At 43.1% G+C, this 22,173-nt stretch overlaps 1 protein-coding gene across 1 annotated transcript in view; it reads left to right on the plus strand.

Annotated features, from left to right (window-relative positions):
• Window positions 1-22,173, plus strand: part of PLXDC2 (plexin domain containing 2) — an 803,122-nt gene that overhangs the window by 393,860 nt on the left and 387,089 nt on the right. Inside the window, exon 3 of the mRNA XM_073629749.1 lies at window positions 7,640-7,786. Coding sequence (XP_073485850.1) covers window positions 7,640-7,786 — 147 coding nt within the window. The remainder of the gene's footprint in view (window positions 1-7,639; window positions 7,787-22,173) is intronic.

The following is a 22,173-nucleotide window of genomic DNA, read 5'->3' on the forward strand; positions in this document are numbered from 1 at the left end:
CTCATGTATGTTTTCAAATATACTTTCAGGCAGGCAGGTGATTCAGTGAGCTGCAGTGCATAAAATATATATACAGTCTCCTACATATATATCCACTGCATTCTAGTCTAGCCAAGCCTATATCTGACTGCAGGCCATTCCTGCTGTACGTTTTCAAATACACTTTCAGGCAGGCAGGCTGGTTATTCAGTGATCTGCAGTGAATAAAATATATATACAGTCTCCCACATATATATTTCCACTGCGTTCCAGTCTAGCCAAGCCTATATCTGACTGCAGGCCATTCCTGGTGTACATTTTCAAATATAATTACAGGCAGGCAGGTGATTCAGTGATCTGCAGTGCATAAAATATATATACAGTCTCCTACATATATATACAGTATATCCACTGCATTCTAGTCTAGCCAAGCCTATATCTGACTGCAGGCCATTCCTGGTGTACTTTTTCTAGTAAACTTCAGGCGGTGTTCGGAAGGCCACCAAGGAGAGGCAGATGCTCACAGGACACTAAAAGAGAGCAAGCAGGCTCTGTGTTTACAGCCAACAGTGCTGGTCATGGACACGGTGCATCCTCAGCACGTGGCCGTGGGGCACGCTTGTCCTTTTTTTTTGGCAGCTGGCCGTGTTGATCCACAACATGCAGAAGAGTTGGTAGAGTAGATAACTAAGTCGTCCTCAATCCTCCTCATCCTCTGTCACCCAGGCTCAGAGTAGTTTGCCTGCCAATGCAGCTGCCAAAGCGGCCTATTCCATCAGCTCAATGTCATCAGTCACTCCTTCCCTAGCCCCACCATCATGCACGGAGGAGTCCCCCGAACTGTTCGAACACAGTGTCAGGTACATGCAGGAGGATGCGCAGAGTTTTGAAGGCTCCGATGATGGTACCCAGGTTGAGGAAGGCAGTAATGTGAGCCCAGAGAGAGGGGGTGCCCAAGAAGGACAAGAAACTGGCAGTCGTGTTCCCCCAGCTGCAGCATACTGCCAGGTTTGTTCCAGTGATGAGGAGGAAGGGGATAATGAGGTCACTGACTCTATGTGGGTGGCTCATAGAAGAGAGCAGGAGGAGGAGGAGGCACATCTCCAATGAGGCAGGATGCCCTCCAGGGGCCAGCTTAAGGGCTCCGCATGTGCATGGTGCGGACTCCCCACGTATTTTGAAAAGTTCTTTGGTGTGGGCCTTTTTTGATACGTGTGCAGCAGATCGCACCGTTGCTGATTGCAACATATGTCTGAAGAGTATCAAGCGTGGCCAAAACAGCAGCCGCTTGGGCACCACATGCTTGACCAGACATACGGCGACCTCCCATGCAGTCCGTTAGCAACAGTACTTAAAAGACCCACACCAAAGAACAAGGCAGACCTCTCCTTGCTCCTCATCAGCTGGGATCTCCAACCCCACTATACTTTCAATCCTCTCAGAAAACTGCACTTAGGTGTGCCAAGTACTTTCGGGCAATCTGCTATAGCTACACCAACATCCGATTGTAGCAGGCAAATTTCCCTACCCCAGTTGCTAAACCGTCAAAAGTAATTTGGTCCCAGCCATCCACATGCTCAGCGGCTGAATGCTAGCTTGGCTAAATTGCTAGCACTCCAACTGCTGCCTTTTCAGCTGGTAGCCTCTGCCCCCTTTTGTGAATTTGTGGAATGTGCAGTACCTCAGTGACAGGTTCCCAAACACCATTTCTTTTCATGGAAGGCTATTTGTAACCGATCGCAGAGTGCGTCTGTTCACAGACTCAGTTGATCTGCTCACCTTCATAAAAATGAATCAGTCTTGGATCACCAGCTACCAAGCACCTGATGCTGATGTAACCGATTAATTTTTCTATGAATGTGAGATCTCTTGAAGACTGCCTATGCTGAGTGACTATCCTCTTATGCTGAGTGACTATCCTATTCCTCCTCAATGTTCATGTTGATAGCTTCTAAGAACATTTTTGTTTCAGGGCACCACCACCAGTGCCTAAGGCCCAATTTGTCTGCCCCTGTTTAACAGTGGCATATAATTCTAATTTTTGCTGTAATATTTTGCAGCAGGACTCGTTCTTGCGCTCAACTATAGTATCTGTAAGGGGTTGCAGTGTTGTGGCACCACCACCAGTGCCTAAGGCCCAATTTTTCTGCCCCTGTTTAACAGGGGCATGTAATTACAATTTTTGCTGTAATATTTTGCAGCAGGGCTCGTTCTTGCGCTCAACTAGAGTGTCTGTGAGGGGTTGCAGTGTTGTGGCACCACCACCAGTGCCTAAGGCCCAACTTTTCTGCCCTTGTTTAACAGGGGCATGTAATTACAATTTTTGCTGTAATATTTCGCAGCAGGGCTTGTTCTTGCGCTCAACTAGAGTGTCTGTGAGGGGTTGTAGTGTTGTGGCACCACCACCAGTGCCTAAGGCCCAATTTTTCTGCCCCTGTTTAACAGGGGCATATAATTATAATTTTTTCTGTAATATTTCACAGCAGGGCTCATTCTTGCCCTCAACTAGAGTATCTGTGAGGGGTTGCAGTGTTGTGGCACCACCACCAGTGCCTAAGGCCCAATTTTTCTGCCCCTGTTTAATAGGGGCATGTAATTACAATATTTGCTCTAATATTTCACAGCAGGGCTCGTTCCTGCGCTCAACAACAGAATCTGTGAGGGGTTACAGTGTTGTGGCATCACCACCACTGCCTAAGACCCAATTTTTCTGCCCCTGTTTAACAGGGGCGTGTAATTACAATTCTTGATATAATATTTCACAGCAGGGCCCGTTCCAGCGCCCACCAAGAGTAACTGTGAGGGCTTACAGTGTTCTGGTACCACCAACACCTAAGGCCCAATTTTCTGCAGATTATATAGCGCAGGCCATATAGTATATACAGGTGGTCCCCTACTTTCAAACATTCGACTTACAAAGGACTCCTACTTACAAACAGAGGGAGACAACAAGAAGTGAGAGGAAATCTACCCCTAGGAAGGGAAATTCTCTCCTGTAAGAGTTAATATGGGAAAAAGGTGTTTCCACTGATGCTTTATCGCCAATCCTTGTTTCCCTAATAACCCCAAACTTTCAAAATCCAATTGTCATTGGGACAGAAATTGAGGTGAAATCTTCTGAACAGGGGCACAGACAGCAAAACAAATGTTACAGGGGTGATAACCCTTCCCTATGTTATCCAAAAAGCTTAAAAATTGAATTTTTGGCTGGAGCTACACTTACAAAATGTACCTGTTCCAAATTACAAACAGATTCAACTTAAGCACAAACCTACAGTCCCTGTCTTGTTTGGACCGCCTGTATACTGCCGTTCAGAGTATATAGGGCCTGGGGGCCCAACGCTTTTTCTTTTTTTAATTTGAGTGCGGGTTCCCCTTAATATCCATACAAGACCCAAAGGGCCTGGTAATGGGCTGGGGGGGGGTACCCATGCCGTTTTTCTCAATAATTTTCATCCATATTGCCGGGACCCGACATTACATTACAGCCTCAAGCAGTTTTAAATGACTTTTATTCCTTTAGAAATGTCATTTTGTGCAGGGACTGTTCTAAACACGGGAAACACGCGCCACTTTACAGGCATACTATAGTAACCATCCAGGTACGATATTTAAAGGAATATTTCACTTTTATTTTTTTCACTTTAAGCATTATTAAAATCACTGCTCCCGAAAAAACGTCAGTTTTCAAAACTTTTTTTTGCATTGATACATGTCCCCTGGGGAAGGACCCGGGTCCCCAAACACTTTTTAGAACAATAACTTGCATATTAGCTTTTAAAATTTGCACTTTTGATTTTTCACGTTCGGGTCCCATGGACTTTAGCGGTGATCTAATGTTCGTGCTAAATTTTGGTCCGTTCGCATGTTCTGCTGCAAATCGAACCGGAGGGTGTTTGGCTCATCCCTATTAAGCATGTGGCTGGAACTTTATAGGCACCTTGAGAATTTAATATATATAAAAGAATGTATGCAAAATATTAAAATCACAAAGATTCTTTATTTAACAACAATTAAAATGATATATTATGGCTAATCAAAAATTTTTTTTAGTCCTTGTACAAGATGACTAAAAAAATATATCACTATTTTCTCCACATGTTTTGCTTTAAAGCAGGGGTAGGCAACCTCGGTCCTCCAGCTGTGGTAAAACTACAAGTCCCATTAGACATTGCAAGACCCTGACAATCACAGGCATGACTCCTTGAGGCAGAGGCATGATGGGATTTGTAGTTTCACCACAGCTGGAGTGCCGAGGTTGCCTACCCCTGCTTAAAAATCTCATATCTATTCATATGGAGTAAACCAACGCAATATTAGTTGTATTCTTCAGGGCTGCATATGGTATATTATATGATACATGGACCAAAAAAGAACAAAAGCCATGTGATTTAAAATATATAGAATGGTGACTTCAACTGACCCACTCAGAAGCCCACTAACTCCACTACTGCTCGGTATTAGTCACAAGGGTTGCTATCAATGGCAACAGTTGGATTCTGTATATTATTGGAAATAGGTACATTCAATCTATCAGCAACTTTCAGGATCATATGATATATATTTTGTAATTGTTGTTAAATAAATAATCTTGTGATTTTAGGATTTTGTATGTATTCTACTATGTTTACTCAAGTTTAAAGGTGCCTATAAAGTCCCAGCCACATGCTTATTATTTTTTACAGTTATTCCTGCCAATGAAGACTCTTAATACTTATTTCCCCAGTGGGTTAGGGTTACCTAAAAAAACATGCACCAATGGTTTACACATTCAATGCATTTTGGGGGTCAGAAAAAATACCCCTTTATCAGGGCTTCAGCAAAACACAAAACAATATAAATGTAAATGTGACTAGTATAAATATTATAGAAAATCATGGATTATACCAGTCACATTTACATTTATATTATATTGTATACTGTTATAGCCCTGATGGGGAGAAAGGGGGATGGGGTTCTGCCTCCAAAACATGTTGTTTGGTTTTTTTTTTTTGTTTTTTGTTTTTTTGTGTAAACCAATTACTTAATTTGGACTCTTATAGCCTTCGGTCTGGAACCCCTTTTATTGGTGGATGTTTTTCTGGTAACCTGCTATGTACCTATTGGAGGGTAGCCTTGTCTGTTGTGAGCAGCCTACCCTGAGCCAGTGAGCTCTCTGAATATTTTTGCCCTCTCGCTACTTTGCATGAACTCACATCAAAGTCCCAGAGACTCTTGGCTATTTTTTCCTCATTGGAATCAAAATAACTTTGGTGGCTGAAAAATCTTCACCATTTGATACCATTTGTGTCAGATACTTGGTCCTCCACTATGCACTATGGCAGCTCCTATCACCAGCACATCACTATAGTGTCTGGTAGTGACATACGGGTTTGTGGATGTAACCATGGCATGGTATGGCATGCAACAAGGGACGCAAGCATCTGACACTCTTGGAAGTGAGTAGTGCTGACTATTCTGCCAGAAGTCATAGCTTTTGAGGATAGTGAAGTTTGGATTTACCACCCACCAAACAGGTAAGTATTAAGAGCCTTCTTTTACAGAAATCATTTTTACAGATGATATGGTCCTTTTAAAGGCCAGCAAATCAGTCTAGTAGAATATCGGTCTTTCTCAGCAAAAATAATTGCTTCTGATCAATGTTTATTTGTATTCAATTCTTTTTGTCAATTAATAATAGTTTTTGCACTGTTTAATAATAAAAGTGTTTTTTTTAATCAGTCTGTTTTTTAATTATAATTGTATATATAAAATTATTTTTTTAATTTTTTTTTATCCCCTTGCCGCTGAGCATACGCAGATACGCGGCTTTTGGGGGGTTATACCGGGATGATGCCCGCACCTGCAGACATCATCCCAGTACCGTTTTTTAGAGCCGGCGATCGGCTTTCCAGGGATAACAACCGATGCGGCTAAAAGAGGCTCGGCTGTTATACCGGAGGAGTGGGAGTGGACGTCCCCCCCTCCCGCCGCCTCCCGCCACTCTCAAAGGGCCTCCCGTCCCAAAAAATATAAAGTATTCAGAATTGCCGAAAACCGCGATCTGAATACAGTGAAGTGCAAAGGAGGGATCGGGGGTCTTTTAGACCCCCGACCCCTCCATAAAGAGTACCTGTCACCACCTATTACTGTCACAAGGGATGTTTACATTCCTTGTGACAGCAATAAAAGTGATCAAAAAATTAAAAAAAAAAAAAACAATTTATTAATATAAAAATAAAATAAATAAGAAAAATTTTTTTTAAAGCGTCCCCATCCCCGCGAGCTCGCGCAGCAAAGTAAACACATACTGAAGTCGCGACCGCATATGTAAACGGTGTTCAAATCACACATGTGAGGTATCGCCGCGATCTTCAGAGCGAGAGCAATAATTCTAGCACTAGACCTCTTCTGTAACTCTAACCTGGTAACCGTAAAAAAAATTTAAAGCGTCGCCTATGGAGATTTTTAGGTACCGTAGTTTGTCGCCATTCCACGAGTGCGTGCAATTATAAAGCGTGACATGTTTGGTATCTATTTACTTGGCATAACATCATCTTTCACATTATACAAAAAAATTGGGCTAACTTTACCGTTTTGTTTTTTTTAAATTCATGAAAGTGTCCCTTTTCCCAAAAAGTTGCGTTTAAAACACCGCTGCACAAATACCGTGTAACATAAAATATTGCAACAATCGCCATTTTATTCTCTAGATTCTCTGCTAAAAAATATATATATAATGTTTGTGGCCTTTAAGCTTCAAAAATAGGCTTAGGCATGAAAGGGTTAAATATAAATATATATATATATATATATATATATATATATATATATATATATATATATATGGCTTTTTTTTAGGGGGAACTTGGTGGAACTCAGTTCTACCACCTCTGGCTCAGACCCTTGGGGGGGCTGCTCACCACAATCACTTGTAAACACAGAAGTCCGGTTTCTGCGTTTACAAGTGACAGCTCTGCACTCTGTGTGTAATCCCCCTGAACTCTGCACTCTGTATGTAATGCAATCCTGGTATTTAATGCCCCTTTAAGACCCTCCTACTGTTCATGAAATTTGACTGACCACACCCACTATTTGATGTAATTTGGAGGGGTTGAGGGGTTGTGGTTGAGTTGAGTGGTCCAGCACCTATTGTTTTAGGAAAAAAGCCCTATATATATATATATATATATATATATATATATATATATATATATATATATATATATATATATATATATATAATTAAAAGAACATATCAGTGATTATTTTCTGATTCCTTTCCCCACTCTATCCAAAATGAAAAGGTTTTTGGCTTTAGATGTATTTTAAAGTACTCGTTAATGGGCAGCATTAACGTAGCAGCATTCGTTAATGGGATGAAAAAAGGTTAAAACAATAATTTTAATTAAAAGAAGGCAAATGTGTATGATACACAGAACTTTATCAAACTAAATACCATTCAGAGAAGGCCTACATCTAATTTAATAGGGGAAAAAAAATAAAAACCATTCATTCCACTCCTATCTACAGATTTCTGCTTTTGCTTCACTTTGATTTTTCTGGAATAACTTACAACTAAGCTATAATTTAACTGTAACTCCATCCAGAATTTTGCTTTGCTAAGAAACCATGCAACCGACATTCACTCCTCATAAATCTGTATTTTTATTTGTTTCAGGAGGATAGGGATCATAAATACTACACCTCCAGAATATTTGGTCCATTGGACCCTGCCAGCCGGGATTTATGGGTCAACATAGATGAAATGGAAAAAGAGAAGGTCAAGATTCATGGAATTCTTTCCAATACACATCGACAAGCAGCTGTAAGTTATTTTAAATGTTGTGCTACTTTTATATGTCCAGGATTAAAAATGTGGCCCTTAAAATGTCACTGGTTTTAAGTACTGTTTATCTGTACTGTGGAATCCTTCTCATTTTGCATGCTAGATCAATCTGTTATAGTAAATATGTCAAGTCTGAAAATGTGTCTAATACTTTAAAACACATCCTTCGTGTGACACCTGCAAGTACCTGTGCTAATCTCCCAATCGATATCTATGCTGCTGGGGTGCCCCTGGATATGCTCTACACATGGCCACAACCTTTGCCAAAACCAGTGCCAACTGCCAAGCCCCGTCCTCAACTTCTGCGACATCCATGTCAATTCAGTTTTCTGCTGCATTTTAAAACTTTCCAGATGTATGTTAGACCAATGAGTGGCCAGATATACACAAACTTGCATCTGTTTATATCAGACTGGCTCAGATATGTCCAAAAATACAGAAAAGGATGCAGATCCTTTTTTGTTATTCTTTTTTTCAGATCTGGATATACTTGGAGGTAATCAGATTTATAGGGATAAAATTCCTTTTACATGTGGCCTCCCAAAGACTAACATGGAGCTTCTGATCAGGTCATGCTGAAAAACTTTGCTTCTAAAATAGATTGGTCTGTTGTAAATGTTATTATCAGTGTGTGTTAATGAGTGATGAGCCTAATGTACCTTGATTTGGTTCAGGCAGGGTTTGGGAGATTAGATCAGGTTCTGATCCTGGTTCAGAATCCCACTGAAATCAATGGGAGCTGAATCTGTGAAATCAATAATAGCCATTTTCTTGGCTATTAGGCTTCATTCATATGAGCGTAAAAATTTACTGATGTTATTGCTCATGTGTTTTCTAGGGGAAAAGTTCTTGCTTAATAATCAGTAAAACACTTATGTACGGATGTGTGGAAACGCATAAAGACGGCCATGCGTACATGTGATAATTTCGTTTTTCTTCTTTGTTTAGACTTAATTTACACACTTACAAATGCGTATACATACAAATATTCACGTAAGTGCATAAGGCACATGTTCTTAGATGTAGATTTTTGGATTCTGTGTTATGGATCTGAAGGTAGTGCATGTTTATACCTGTGTGAATGGCTCCATTAAAATCAAAGCAGCTTTGTTCAGATCTGTAATTCAAAAAAACACATACACTATATTACCAAAAGTATTGGGACGCCTGCCTTTACACGCACATGAGCTTTAATGGCATCCCAGTCTTATGCCCCGTACACACGGTCGGACTTTGTTCGGACATTCCGACAACAAAATCCTAGGATTTTTTCCGACGGATGTTGGCTCAAACTTGTCTTGCATACACATGGTCACACAAAGTTGTCGGAAAATCCGATCGTTCTAAAGGCGGTGACGTAAAACAAGTACGTCGGGACTATAAACGGGGCAGTAGCCAATAGCTTTCATCTCTTTATTTATTCTGAGCATGCGTGGCACTTTGTCCGTCGGATTTGTGTACACACGATCGGGATTTCCGACAACGGATTTTGTTGTCGGAAAATTTTATAGCCTGCTCTCAAACTTTGTGTGTCGGAAAATCCGATGGAAAATGTGTGATGGAGCCTACACACGGTCGGAATTTCCGACAACAAGGTCCTATCACACATTTTCCGTCGGAAAATCCGACCGTGTGTACGGGGCATAAGTCTGTAGCATTCAATATTGAGTTACCGCCCCCTTACAGCTTTAACTTTTCTGGGAAGGCTGTCCACAAGGTTAAGGAGTGTGTCTATGGTAATGTTTGACCATTCTTCCAGAAACTCATTTGTGAGTTCAGGCACTGATGTGGATGAGAAGACCTGGCTCACAGTCTCCACTCTAATTCATCCCAAAAGGTGTTCTATCGGGTTGAGATTGGGACTCATCCACCCCAAACTCGCTCATCCGTGTCTTTATGGACCTGGCTTTGTGCACTGGTGCGCAGTTAAGTTGGAAAAGGAAGGGGTCATCTCCAAACTGTTCCCACAAAGCTGACACCTTAAAAGTCCTCTGAAAAACAACCCCACACCACAATCCCCCTTCCATCAAATGAATTTGACCAGTGCACAAAGCAAGGTCCATAAAGACATGGATGAGTGAGTTTGGGGTGATGGAACTTGACTGGCCTGCACAGAGTCCTGACCTCAACCCAATAGAGCACCTTTGGGGTGAATTAGAGCGAAGACAAGCATTCTCGTCCACATCAGTGTCTGACCTCACAAATGCTCTTCTGGAAGAATGGTCAAACATTCCCATAGACACACTCCTAAACCTTGTGGACGGCCTTCCTAGAAGAGTTGAAGCTGTTATGGCTGCAAAGGAGGGGCCAACTCAATATTGAACCCTACGGTCTAAGACTGGAATGCCATTATAGTGCATGCGCGTTTAAAGGCAGGCATCCCAGTACTTTGGTAATATAGTGTATGTGAGATATTTATTTTGGTAAGCCTTATACTTACTGGTGGTGGGCTTTCACTGGAGGAATATTATTGCCTGAGGCACTTCAGTGATACACAAGAGACTTTTTTTTAACCTCTTCATACCGACATAACACAAATATGAGGCCTCACTGAGTTTTTTCCTGTGGGGCCACATATCTGCGTATCTCGCTTTGTGCACACAGCCAGCTTTCAGCATAGAGCCTGGGGTCTCACCGTGAGCCCCGGGCCAGGTACTAACGATCGGGACTCGGAACTCGATATTTCAGGGTTACAGAGTTTGGGACTTTGATACTAATTATTATTTTTACATGCATTTTTGTTATGGTTTAGGTGCTGCATTTATCTGTAAAGTACTTGATTATGGGATTTATATAGTATATCAATCCTGCATGCTATTTGCCTTATTTTTTGCTACACTAGCGCAGACGCCTGTTCATTTTAGAATCTTCCAATCCAAAAAATCCAAACTTGTGTTTGGACTAAACCTTAAGCTCATCCCTGGTCTGAACTCTTCCTCACTCCATCCATCCAAAAATTATTATATTAGATGTACTTTAAAATATATTTCCTCTGTGTGGTGGTAATTGGTTTCCCTGCATTAACGTAGCTTGATGTTGATTGTTTTTTTTTTTTTCTTCTTTTTTTTTATGTTTTTATGTGACCATAAAACTTCAGCACCAATATTTGTGCATATTCTTATCCAAAAAGAACATATTTAGTAATAGCTAAAATGTGAAACGTAAATCCCCATTTCTGTATGTCAAGAAAAGCTGCTTCGATTCCATTATCACTCTCTCAAGGCTGCAAGTATGAGAATGACATTTCTTGCAGAACAAGTTAAATATCCATCCTAGGCTGAGGCTAAGCAGACAGAAATAAAATGAATGGGTGTCAGGACAGATTCAGTTTATACAGTATAAGGTAAGCTATGTTTAATAGGATAGGATGAAATATACAGAAAACTTGGCAATGATAAGAAGAAACCACAAAGTGCAGTGAACAGACAGTTGTAAGATTTACAGAGAATCTGTCATCAACCTAAAAAATTGCAAGTAAAATTAAAAAAAGGCAAAACTTTTAAGCATTTTTCATTTTCATATATTACTTTTTATTTATCTGCAATGTGTCTTTGGACTTACTAGGGAATTGAACCAGGAGAGTTACACAGCCATACCTACCCAAGGCATTATAGCTCCTTAGGGTCTTTCCCATACCCAGTCATATGTATGAATAGTAGACATGTGCAATTCGTTTCGTTACGAATCGAAATTCTGACAAAATTTTCATTATTCAGAAAATTTAGATGTATCCAAATTTTTAAATTATAATAGTAATGAATTTTAACGAATCCAAAATAACTTATAACAAAAATAATTGTCCAAATTCGAAAATGAATTAGAAATTAAAAATGCATTTGAATTTGAAATTGAAACATAATGCAATAAATGCAGCAAGGTATAAAAGTGAAATAAGATGATGATTCCTACCTAGGCTGCTTAAAGTGATTGCAAAGGCTAGTCTGGGGTTGGGAGTGGTTAGAGTAGCAGTGGGTGTGACCACCTGGGCTCCACTCTGAGGCGCCTCCCCTGCTTCCCGGTAGAATGTTCTGGAAGAGGAGGCTGGGCCTAGAGCTGGAGTGGCAGGCAGCACATGTTGGAGCTCTGACCAATCCCTAACTGGCATTGGCAGGGGGCGGGCCTCCTATATATGCTGAGGTCACATGCTGCTGAGGAGGAGAAGTCGACTGGGTGACGTGAGGAATGGAGTGCTAGACAGCCGCAGGATCACACCCTCATTTGGGGGGGGGGGTGGGATCGCAGGAGGAGGCCTGGGGAGAGCTGTGAGGGAACATTGCCTTTACACGGTCATCGGCAATGTCTTTGTCACCACACGGTCGGTGGCAGGGAGCTCCTGGAGCAGAAGGGGCAGGAAAAGCTGTCGAAACGCATGGTCCAGGAAAGTTCCTCATCAAGGACTAAGGACTGGAAGGTTGGAAGATCGGTGAGTGTTACCACAGTGGATGGCTGGAGGATTTGCCAGGGAGTTTATAAGGGAACTCTGCTTCTACACGGTCACTAGCAGAGTCTTCATTCTGCACACGGTGGATAGTGAGGAGTCCTGGATCAGAAAAGAGACTGTAGGGAAGTGTGTGTCAAAACAGTGTGGCCGGGGAACACATGGTTTTCAAGTTGGACTGGCTGGGAGCAGTAGTCCATTTCCTAGAACATAGACTTTAACCTACTAGGCCTCCAGGGAGAGGTTCTGCAGGTCTCAGGCCTAGTAGCAGCGAGTCACCAGAGCCAGTAGAGGGGCTTATTCAGAGTGAGTTCTTCATACCCATTAGAAGAGGATGTGTTATACCCTAATGTAACTACAAGTTGTGCAGGAGGAAAACCAAGTGTGCAAGGAGAAGCAAGTTTGGGCAGGTGGTGAAGAGAACTAAGACCATTACTTTTACACGGTCAAAAGTGATGTTTCTGTCCCTCACACGGTGATGGATGGAGAACTCTTAATAACAGCAGTCTGCATGGAGATGCAGGGAGCAGTAGTCTGCATAGGAGATGCAGAGGAAGTAATAGTCTGCAGGGAGCTGCAGGAGAAGATTTCTACTTAGTCAAGTGTGCACATTCTATGATTTGTTCACCCCTGATATCTTGTTTAGAGTGATCTACTTTGCCTCACCTTGATTAGGTAAGATTTGATACATCCTATATGAGAGTGGTTGTTTCATTTTAGAATTTGAGATATCTCATTGATCACACCTATCTAAAATTCCTTTATCAATTCAATTGGTCACTTTCGAAAGTTGCATTCCCATTTACCCTTTTCCCTGTCCAGGGTGTATCAGAGAATTCTATGCCTTCATGGATTAAATTGGCTCCCAGTTTGTTGTTGTGGTGTGTCAGCCCTTATCTGGTTTTCAAGGTTTAGCAGGCAAGCATACATGTAGTGATGGTCTATGTATGTATATCTTGTTATATGTGTGTTGCCCCTTCCCCCTTTTTTTTTCTCGTTCGTTCCAAGATGTACAATTCAATATATATATCTAAATAAATGATGAGCATATATAGTGCTAATATTATTGATACTTATGTATGTATGTAACTATATCAGCACCTACCCAGTATTTCCTGAGGGGGCTAAATGCAAATGCACGCCACGCTTTTCAGATATTTATTTGTCAACAATTTTGAAAACCACTTATCATTTTCCTTCCACTTCACAATTATGTGCCAATTTGTGCTGGCCTATTACATCCCAATAAAATACATTTTCATTTTTGGTTGTAACATGACAAAATGTGGAACATTTCAAGGGGTATGAATACTTTTTCGAGGCACTGTATATCAGAGCTGTGAGATATGTCCCTCAGAGGGTGGAAACAGTAGAAGTTCCTTCCAGACAAGCCCTCCAAAGAGAGACAGCCACTCTCCCGTTTTTAGACTAGCTTAAAGATCTGATTTTGAAGGACTGATGCAAGGTGTATTTGAAGCAATCCTTGCATATAATATGCTGGAACTCAGGGCAGCATGTCCTTCAGACTTTCGCCTAGGTGATCAGGGATTCAGCTACAATTTTCCATTTTCCTCTCGCATCATGGCAGCATACATTTGGGAAATAACTCACCAAATGGGTGGGTTCAAGAAGAAATTAAGTTTATTTAACAAGCAATTGAGGCATTGGCTTGAATGATTGACCTCCCGAAATCCACAATCGACAACTGTGAGGAAGACCAAGTTGCAGCTTTGCATATTGTCTTAGAGGACACTTTGCAGTACGCTGCCCATAAAGTCGCCACTGCCCTAGTGGAGTGAGCTTTTAGGCCCTCAGGTATTTGAATATGCTGTAGCGAATAGGTTTTTTGATGATCTTCACAAACCACAAAGCGATGGCCTGAGAGGAGTCTGCCTGTCCCCTTTTGAAGCCGTGAGGAATGACTAGAAGGTTATCTGTCTTCCTAAAGGTACTAGTTGTCGCAAGGTATGCCGAGATGTTGCCTTTAACATCCAGTGGAAGCGGATCACCTTGAACTGTAAGAAGTGCTGGGAGACTTAGCTCTTGGTTAAAATGAAACGAAGAGGCGACTTTTGGGATGAAATAGTCCAAAGGCCTTAAGACCATTCTGTCTGGATAGAAGACTAAATGAGGTTCCTTCACAAGTAGCGCTTGCATCTCTGAGACCCTCTTTGCTGAGGTTATGGCAATGAGGAATGTGACCTTAAGCGTTAAATCCCATGGGGATATGGCTCCGGTAGGAAAGAAAGGTTAGTGAGACAGTGCTTCCAATACAATTGATAGATCCCATGCCGGAAAAGTTGGTTTTCTGGGAGGTCTTATTTTTAGACAGGCTTTTTGAAACTGCATGACAAGAGGGTCACTTTACTCCTGTCATGGCCAATAGTGCTGAGACCTGAACTTTTAAGGTACTTGAGCCTAGGCCTTTTTCCAGACCAGACTGGAGGAATTCGAAGATTTGTGCCACCTCTAGTGATGATGCGTCCCAACATTGTTGTTGTGAGAGTGAAATTAATTTTTTCCAGGTTCTCTTGTAGGTGTTGTTGGTAGTGGCTTTTCTGGCTTGGATTAGAGTTTCTACCACTCTCTGGGAACAACCCTGATCTAGGAACCTAGACCTTTCAGCCTCCATGCCGTTAGATGTAGTTTCTCTGGTGACATGTGAAGAAATTGGCCCTGGAAGAGGAAATCTGGTGTGACTGGAAGAGGCAGAGGATTCTCTGTGTTCATCTGCATGAGCATTGTGAACCATGGGCTCCTCAGCCAGAAGGGAATCACAGCTATCACTGTTGATGTTGATCTCTTGAGTTAGAACAGGAACCTCGTTATCAGAGGAGTTGGAGGGAAAAATGTAGCCTAGCTGGAAGTTCCATGGATGTTGCAGGCAATCTATCCATTCCGCCGATGGGTAAGCAGCCCTCGAGAGGTATCTTCAGTATTTTGTGTTCTTTGGGGTTGCTGCCAGGTCTATGTCCGGAATACCCCAGGTTTTGGTTATGAGAGAGAAAGCCTGATGACTCAGGGACCACTCGTTGTTGCATAAGAAGTTTCTGCTTAGGTTGTCAGCTAGATAATTCTGTGCCCTGGGGACATACACCGCCTTCAGATCCATCAAGTTCGTTTGTTCCCATTCGAGGATGGGGCAAACTTCTTCCATAAAAGGCACCCCCCTGTCTGTTAATGTAAGTTACTGCCACTTTGTTGTCCATACGTAGTAACACCCCTTTGCCTCTCAAGAGGGGACTTAATGCTAAAAGGGCTTGAAAGGCAGCTCTCAATTCCAGTATGTTATTATTATTATTCAGGATTTATATAGCGCTGACAGTTTACGCAGCGCTTTACAACATTAGGGCAGACAGTACAATTACAATACAATTCTATACAGGGGGGGGGGATCAGAGAGCCCTGCTCATTAGAGCTTACAATCTAGGAGGGAGGGTCAAGTTATACAAAAGGGTAATAGCTGTGGGGGATGAGCTAATGGAGAAAATAGTGCAGTTGTTAGATGGAGGCAGGATAGGCTTCTCTGAAGAGGAAAGTTTTCAGGGATCGCCTAAAAGTGGATAAATTTGGAGACAGTTTGATAGATTGGGGTAGCGAATTCCAGAGGATGGGCGAGGCTCCGGAGAAGTCCTGGAGGTGGATATGGGAGAAGGTGATGAGGGAGCTAGAGAGCAGGAGGTCTTGGGAGGAATGAAGAGGGCGATTAGGTTGGTATTTTGAGACTAGGCTAGTGATGTAGCTGGAGGCAGAGTTGTGGATGGCTTTGTAATTTATTGTTAGTATTTTGAATTTAATTTGTTGGGCAAGTGGCAGCCAATGGAGGGATTGGCAGAGAGGGGTAGCAGACACTGTGTGGTTTGTAAGGTGGATGAGTCTGGCAGCAGCATTCATGATGGACTGAAGGGGGGATAGTCTATTTAAAGGTAAGCTAATGAGGAGGGAGTTGCAGTAGTCAAGGCGAGAGATAACCAGGGAGTGAATCAGGAGCTTTGTGGTTTCATTAGTTAGAAAGGAACGTAGTTTAGAGATGTTGCGGAGGTTGAGGCGGCAAGCTTTGGAAAGTGATTGGATGTGGGGCCAAAAGGAGAGTTCAGAGTCCAGGATAACACCTAGTACCCTGACATGTGGGGATGGGTGGATGGTAGTGTCATTGCTCTTGACAGATAAGTCAGGGGAAGAGGCACGTGGGGGAGGAAATATTATAAGTTTGGTTTTGGACAAGTTGAGTTTGAGGAAGTGGTGTGACATCCATACAGATATGTCTGTTAGTAAGTTAGTGATGGAGTGAGTTGAGGGGTGGAGAGATAGATTTGTGTGTTATCAGCGTAGAAATGATATTGAAAGCCGTGAGAGGCTGATCCAGGGAAGAGGTGTTTTAATTTGAAAATAAAAGAGGTCCAAGAACAGAACCTTGGGGGACCCCCACGGAGAAGGGAAGCGAAGTGGAGGAGGTAGAATTGTGACACTGAAAATGCGTTGGGATAGGTAGGATGAGAGCCACTGAAGAGCACAGTCACAGAGACCAAGGGAGTAAAGTTTTTTGAGGAGGAGGGGATGGTCAACCGTGTCAAAGGCAGCTGAAAGGTCCAGAAGTAGGAGTACAGAGTAGTGTCCGTTGGTTTTTGCAGTTAGTAGATCATTTGTGAGTTTTAAAAGAGAAGTTTCTGTGTGTTGAGGGCGAAATCCAGATTGAAGGGGATCAAGAAGGTTATTCTTAATGAGGTGGTCACTCAGTTGGTTGTAAACCAGGTGTTCAAGGAGTTTAGAGGAAAAGGGGAGCAAGAAGATAGGGCATAGGTTGTTAAGATTGGTAGGGTCCAAGGACGGCTTTTTAAGTATGGGGGTGACCAGTGCATGTTTTAGAGCATTGGGGAAAATGCCAGAGGTGAGGGAGAGATTGAAGATGTGAGTTAGAGAGTGTAGGATAGAGTCAGAGGGTGACCGTAGTGTTTGAGAGGGAATAGGGTCCAGGGGGCAGGTGGTTAGGTGGGCGTTAGAAAGGAGTTTAGCAACTTTGTCTGTAGTAGCAGAATTGAATAAGAGGAGTGTCAATTATAGCTGTTGATATGGGGTCTTAACTGGGGGAGATACCTGTAGAGTGGAGATTTCATCACGGATTGTATCAAACTTGTTTTTGAAATTATTAGCAATCTCCCGGGCAGGAGTGAGTCAGAGAGAGTTGAAGGTAGAGAAAAGTTTACGGGGCCTGGATGAGAAGGTGTTAATAAGAGTTGTAAAATAGGTCTGCTTGACAGTGTGGAGGAAAGAATAGTATTTTTGGAGGGCAGATATGTATTGGTTGAAGTCTTTGAGAGACTTGGTCCTGTGCCACAGACGCTCAAGAGCGCGACTACGTTTTTTAAGAATTTTAGTGTCATCTGTTTGCCAGGGTTGTAGGGATCGAGGCCTGATTCAGCGTGTAGTGAGGGGAGCGAGCTTGTCCAGGGTGGAGGACAGGGATTTATTGTAGATGGAAGTGGCTTGGTTGGGGCAGGACAGGGGAGAGATTTTGTCATAGAGGTGGTCAGTAGCAGAATAGAGGAGAGAAGAGTGGAAGTTGCGAAAGTTTCTACAGGTGATGGTTAGGCGATTGGAGGGAAAGATGGTGGAAGACAGGGAGAGAGAGAGAAACAAATAAGGTGATAGTCGGAGAGAGGAAAAGGATTGTTTGAGAAGTTGCATGGAGTGCAAAGGTAGGAGAATACAAGGTCAAGGGTGTTGCCATCAGAGTGAGTAGAAGCCTGTACCCATTGCTTCAGTTCAAATGAAGAGGTTAGACTAAGAAGTATAGAAGTAGCAGGAGTGTTTGTATTAGCAGGGATATTGAAATCACCGAGGATTGTGGGAATTTCCAAAGAGAGAAAATAGGGTAGCCAGGCATAAAACTCTTCAAGGAAAGTTGACAATGGTCCAGGGGGCCGGTAGATCACAGAAATTCTTAGGGAAGTAGGCGAGAATAGACGTATACAGTGAGCTTCAAATGATGAGAGGGAAAGAGAGGGAGGGGAGTGAATAACCTGGAAGGTGCTTTGGGGGGATAAGAGGAATCCCACTCCACCTCCCTTGCATCCATTAGGATAAGAGGGATAAGAGGAATCCCACTCCACCTCCCTTGCATCCATTAAACAATCTCCCAGGTTTGGAACTGCCAAAGACCCTGGGCTTCCTGGTCCCGAAAGTGGGCTCCCCATCCCTCCTTACTGGCGTCTGCCTAGTCCCTAAAGTGGGCTCCCCATCCCTCCATACTGGCGTTGGAAATTACCACTTCTTGTGGAGGGGGAACTATGTTTCTGAACCTCTTGAGGTTGTGTATCTGGATCCACCATCATATGGACTGTTTGATCTGATTGTAAATAAAGATTGGTTGAGATATCGACATTCCATTCCGCTGCCTCAGAAATGAATTCTGAAATGTCCTAGTGTGCCACTGGGCCCACTGAACCATTGGTATGGTTGCTGACATTGAGTTTAGAATGCTGAGGCATGCTCTGGCTGGAATCAATACTGCTGCCAGTAATCTTTTCATTTTCTAGATTAGGAGAGTTGTCTTCTCTTGGGGAAGTTGTACCCTGTTTAATCCAGTGTCTAGTTCTGCTCCCAGGACGATCATCTTCTGCTTGGTTGAAGGTTGCTCTTTTCCCAATTTATTAACCATCCAAAACTTTGTAGTGTGGCAATCAATGTTTCCCAATGGAAAATGAGAGATTCCCAACTGTCTGATAAGAGGAGGATGTCGTCCAGGTAGTGATGGACTGTTAGACCCCTCTCTCTCAGGAGGGTTATCAACGGTAGCAGGACCTTTGAGAAAGTCCTGGGGGCGGTGGAAATTATGAAAGGTAGACTCTGGAACTGAAAGTGTTGATGTTTTACCGAGGATCAAAGGAATCTTTGGAACATAGCGTTTATAGGGACGTGAAGATATGCGTCGGATAAATCTACAGATAGCATCCAGTCTTCCAGATTTATCGCGCAAAGGATTGATTGAAGACTTTCCATTTTGAAAGACTCGACCATGATTTTCTTGTTGAGTTTCTTTAGGTCTAATACTGGGCGCAGGTCTCCTGTCTTTTTCTTCACTAGAAATAGCGGAGAGTAGAATCGTTTCCCTCTCTGGTGCAATGGAACTTCTACTATAGCCCATTTCTGAACAAGTCTTGAATGTACTTGACTAAGAGCATTCTATTTTTTCTTGATGCTGGAAGTCTGGTTGCATAAAACTGGTCCTTGGGAATTCGGTTTTTGAATTTCAACCTGTGACCAAACTGACCATCCATGGATCTCTTATATTCTCTGCCCAAGCCTTCGTGAACTTCCTGAGCCTGACTCCTACCACCGCAGGCTGGACGGACGCACCATCAAAAAGACTTTTGCTGTTCTCCTGTGGAGGAGGATTTTGTTTTTTGGAATTTTAAAAAGGAGGTCTGGGGATTCCGCCAATTTCTCCTAAATTCCTTTCCGGGTCTGTATAACTTGGCCGCGCTATACCTTTCTGGGAGATTACGCCTGAATTGTCCAGATTTTCCGCCGGTAACTTTGGATATGGCTGTGTCTAGCTTTTCTCCAAAAAGGTTTGTTCTGTTGTATAGGATCATACACCAGTTAGTTTTTGAAGCAGCATCAGCTGTCCAGGGTTTAAACCATAGGGCCCTTCTGGCGATCACGGAGGCCAGCATTGCCCTTGAGGAGGACCTGATTGTGTCCACCAAGGCCTCTGCCACGAAGTCCCCTGTGAGACTTCCTGAAGTTCCTGAAGAGCTGTGATCACTCTCTCCTGTTCTGCTCCCTCCAGAATCAGTTTCTCAACATTAGACGTCCAGTTGGAGATGGCTCTTCCTACGGTTGCTAAAGCGATAGCTGGCCTACAAGCTCCACCTGCTGCCACATAGGCTCTTTTTAAATCGAGATTGATTTTCCGATCTAACACATATCTGAATGTTACTGCATCCCTGAGAGGTAGTGTTATATGCCTGGCCAAACGCATTAGTGATGCCACTTTTTTAGGCTCCTCCCATTGCTTCTTTCAAGGACTTAACAAATGGCTCTATCAGGGTAAAGTCAAATCCTGTTGAGGTCTCTAATTCTTCAGTTTCAGATGAGCTATCTGCTGTTTTTGATATACTGGGTATAACTGCTGAGGTAGTCTGAGCAGGCTTATCTGCTTCAGGTGTTGATATTTGTTGGATTGATTCTCTAACGGATTCTCTAATGATGTCAGTCACCTCTCTGGCACCCGTTTATTTTTCTGTAGTAGCTTCATCAAAGCAGGAATGACAGGTCAATTTGTTTGGAAGAGACTTAGCAAGCGTTTGCGTTCGGGCAGGAGCGGTGGCTAACCGAAGATGTTCTGTGGGAAGAGGACCTTCTATGGTATGAGTGACAGTGTTGAGAGGGTGACTTAGAACGACTTTGTCTGTGACCTGAGTGGCTTCTTTGAATCAAGCAACTTCTTCGGTGCCCTGAGCGACTCCTTCGGTTATCTGAGCAACTTCTTCGGTGATCTGAGCTGTTTCTTCTGCATCTTGAGTTTGATGATCTTATGGACCTGATAGGGGTGTCCAATAAGGCAGCATTAGGGGCACGGCTCTCTTTTTCTCAATCTTCACTACTTACCAATTTGTTCCCTTACCTATTAAGCTGTGGATGGTCTGCTTGGGCAGTGGTCTCCATGAGGAGTGAACATAAGCTTCCACCTAGAGTATGCAGGAGGAGATAGAGAATACATAGAGAAGCAGACCAATCACCCATGGAGACTAAGTTAGTCTTACCTTAGTGGAGGAGCAAGGAAAGAGAGGTTAGCAGGCAGTGTTTGCATCTAGTGCAATCCTGATAGGAATCCCTGGTGTCTTGCAGTGACAGGAGATAGAGGAAGTGCTGGAGGTTTAAATTTAACGTCGTTGCGGCAGAATGACATCCCGATCACGCATTTGCAATAGCGCGCCGAGGAGCCCATTGTCATGATGGATGCTGGCAAAACAAGCTCCTGGCAGTGTCACTCCCACTCACGCATGCACAGAAGCGATCGGACGCTCAGACGCCATCTTAGGAATGTCAGGATGGCTTTGTGGGACTACAGATCCCAAAGAAACCTCACGAGTGTTAGAAAGAAAAAACAGAGACCACTACAAATAATCTAAGCCTATTTAAGGCTTGTAAAGTACCAGGCAACAAACCCCTGAGACCATCACAGTGGGGTTCCTTCCATCTAGCTCGTTTAGAGGCTGTACATGTAAGGACTTCCACCCAGGAGAGGCTTGAACCTGGCTGGGGCAAGAGTGGTAAGGGGTGCTGAGCATTCCATACAGTCCTGGACAGGTGAGGGAAAAAAAGGAGAAAACTGAGGTGGGTCCTCTCTTACAATTTATAGCTATTCAGTTCTATCAGGTTGTGAGGGGCGGAGTCACAACCCAAATGTAGAAGAAGAACAACAATGGCGCCACTCTAAGTGCAGTATTAAAACGGATTTTTAATAAATCTTAAAAACAGGTACTCACAAAGGTACATGTATTCAGGCATGTAAGTATTGGACAGGTGATGCCAGGTGTCCCAGGGGTATGATCCGATCACATCCTCAGATGTCGTTCCGCTTGGAGACAGGCTGCGCTGCTGTGTGGGCGGCAGATCCGGCTGCTGGAACGCACTGTGTGTGATGATCTGGGGGAACGAAGGCACTTCCGGGTCTAGGCAGGGATGACGAATAGGCGACGCGTTTGCGGAGCTACGCTCCTTCCTCAGGCCTAACATGACCTGTGATTGGTCAATCTTGTTATAGTCTAAGATGGGCTGGGATTGGGGGAGAGATCTGTCAATCACCGTGAGGCATAGGCTGTGTTCAGGACGCTGTGTGCTAATGTGTCAGCGTCTGCAGCTGTGTCAGATCTTTGTACAAGACAGCGGCATGTGTTTGTAAATAAAAAAGGGAATGTGA

This window comes from Aquarana catesbeiana, linkage group LG05 (genome assembly GCF_042186555.1).
Source record: "Aquarana catesbeiana isolate 2022-GZ linkage group LG05, ASM4218655v1, whole genome shotgun sequence".
Lineage (NCBI taxonomy): Eukaryota > Metazoa > Chordata > Amphibia > Anura > Ranidae > Aquarana > Aquarana catesbeiana.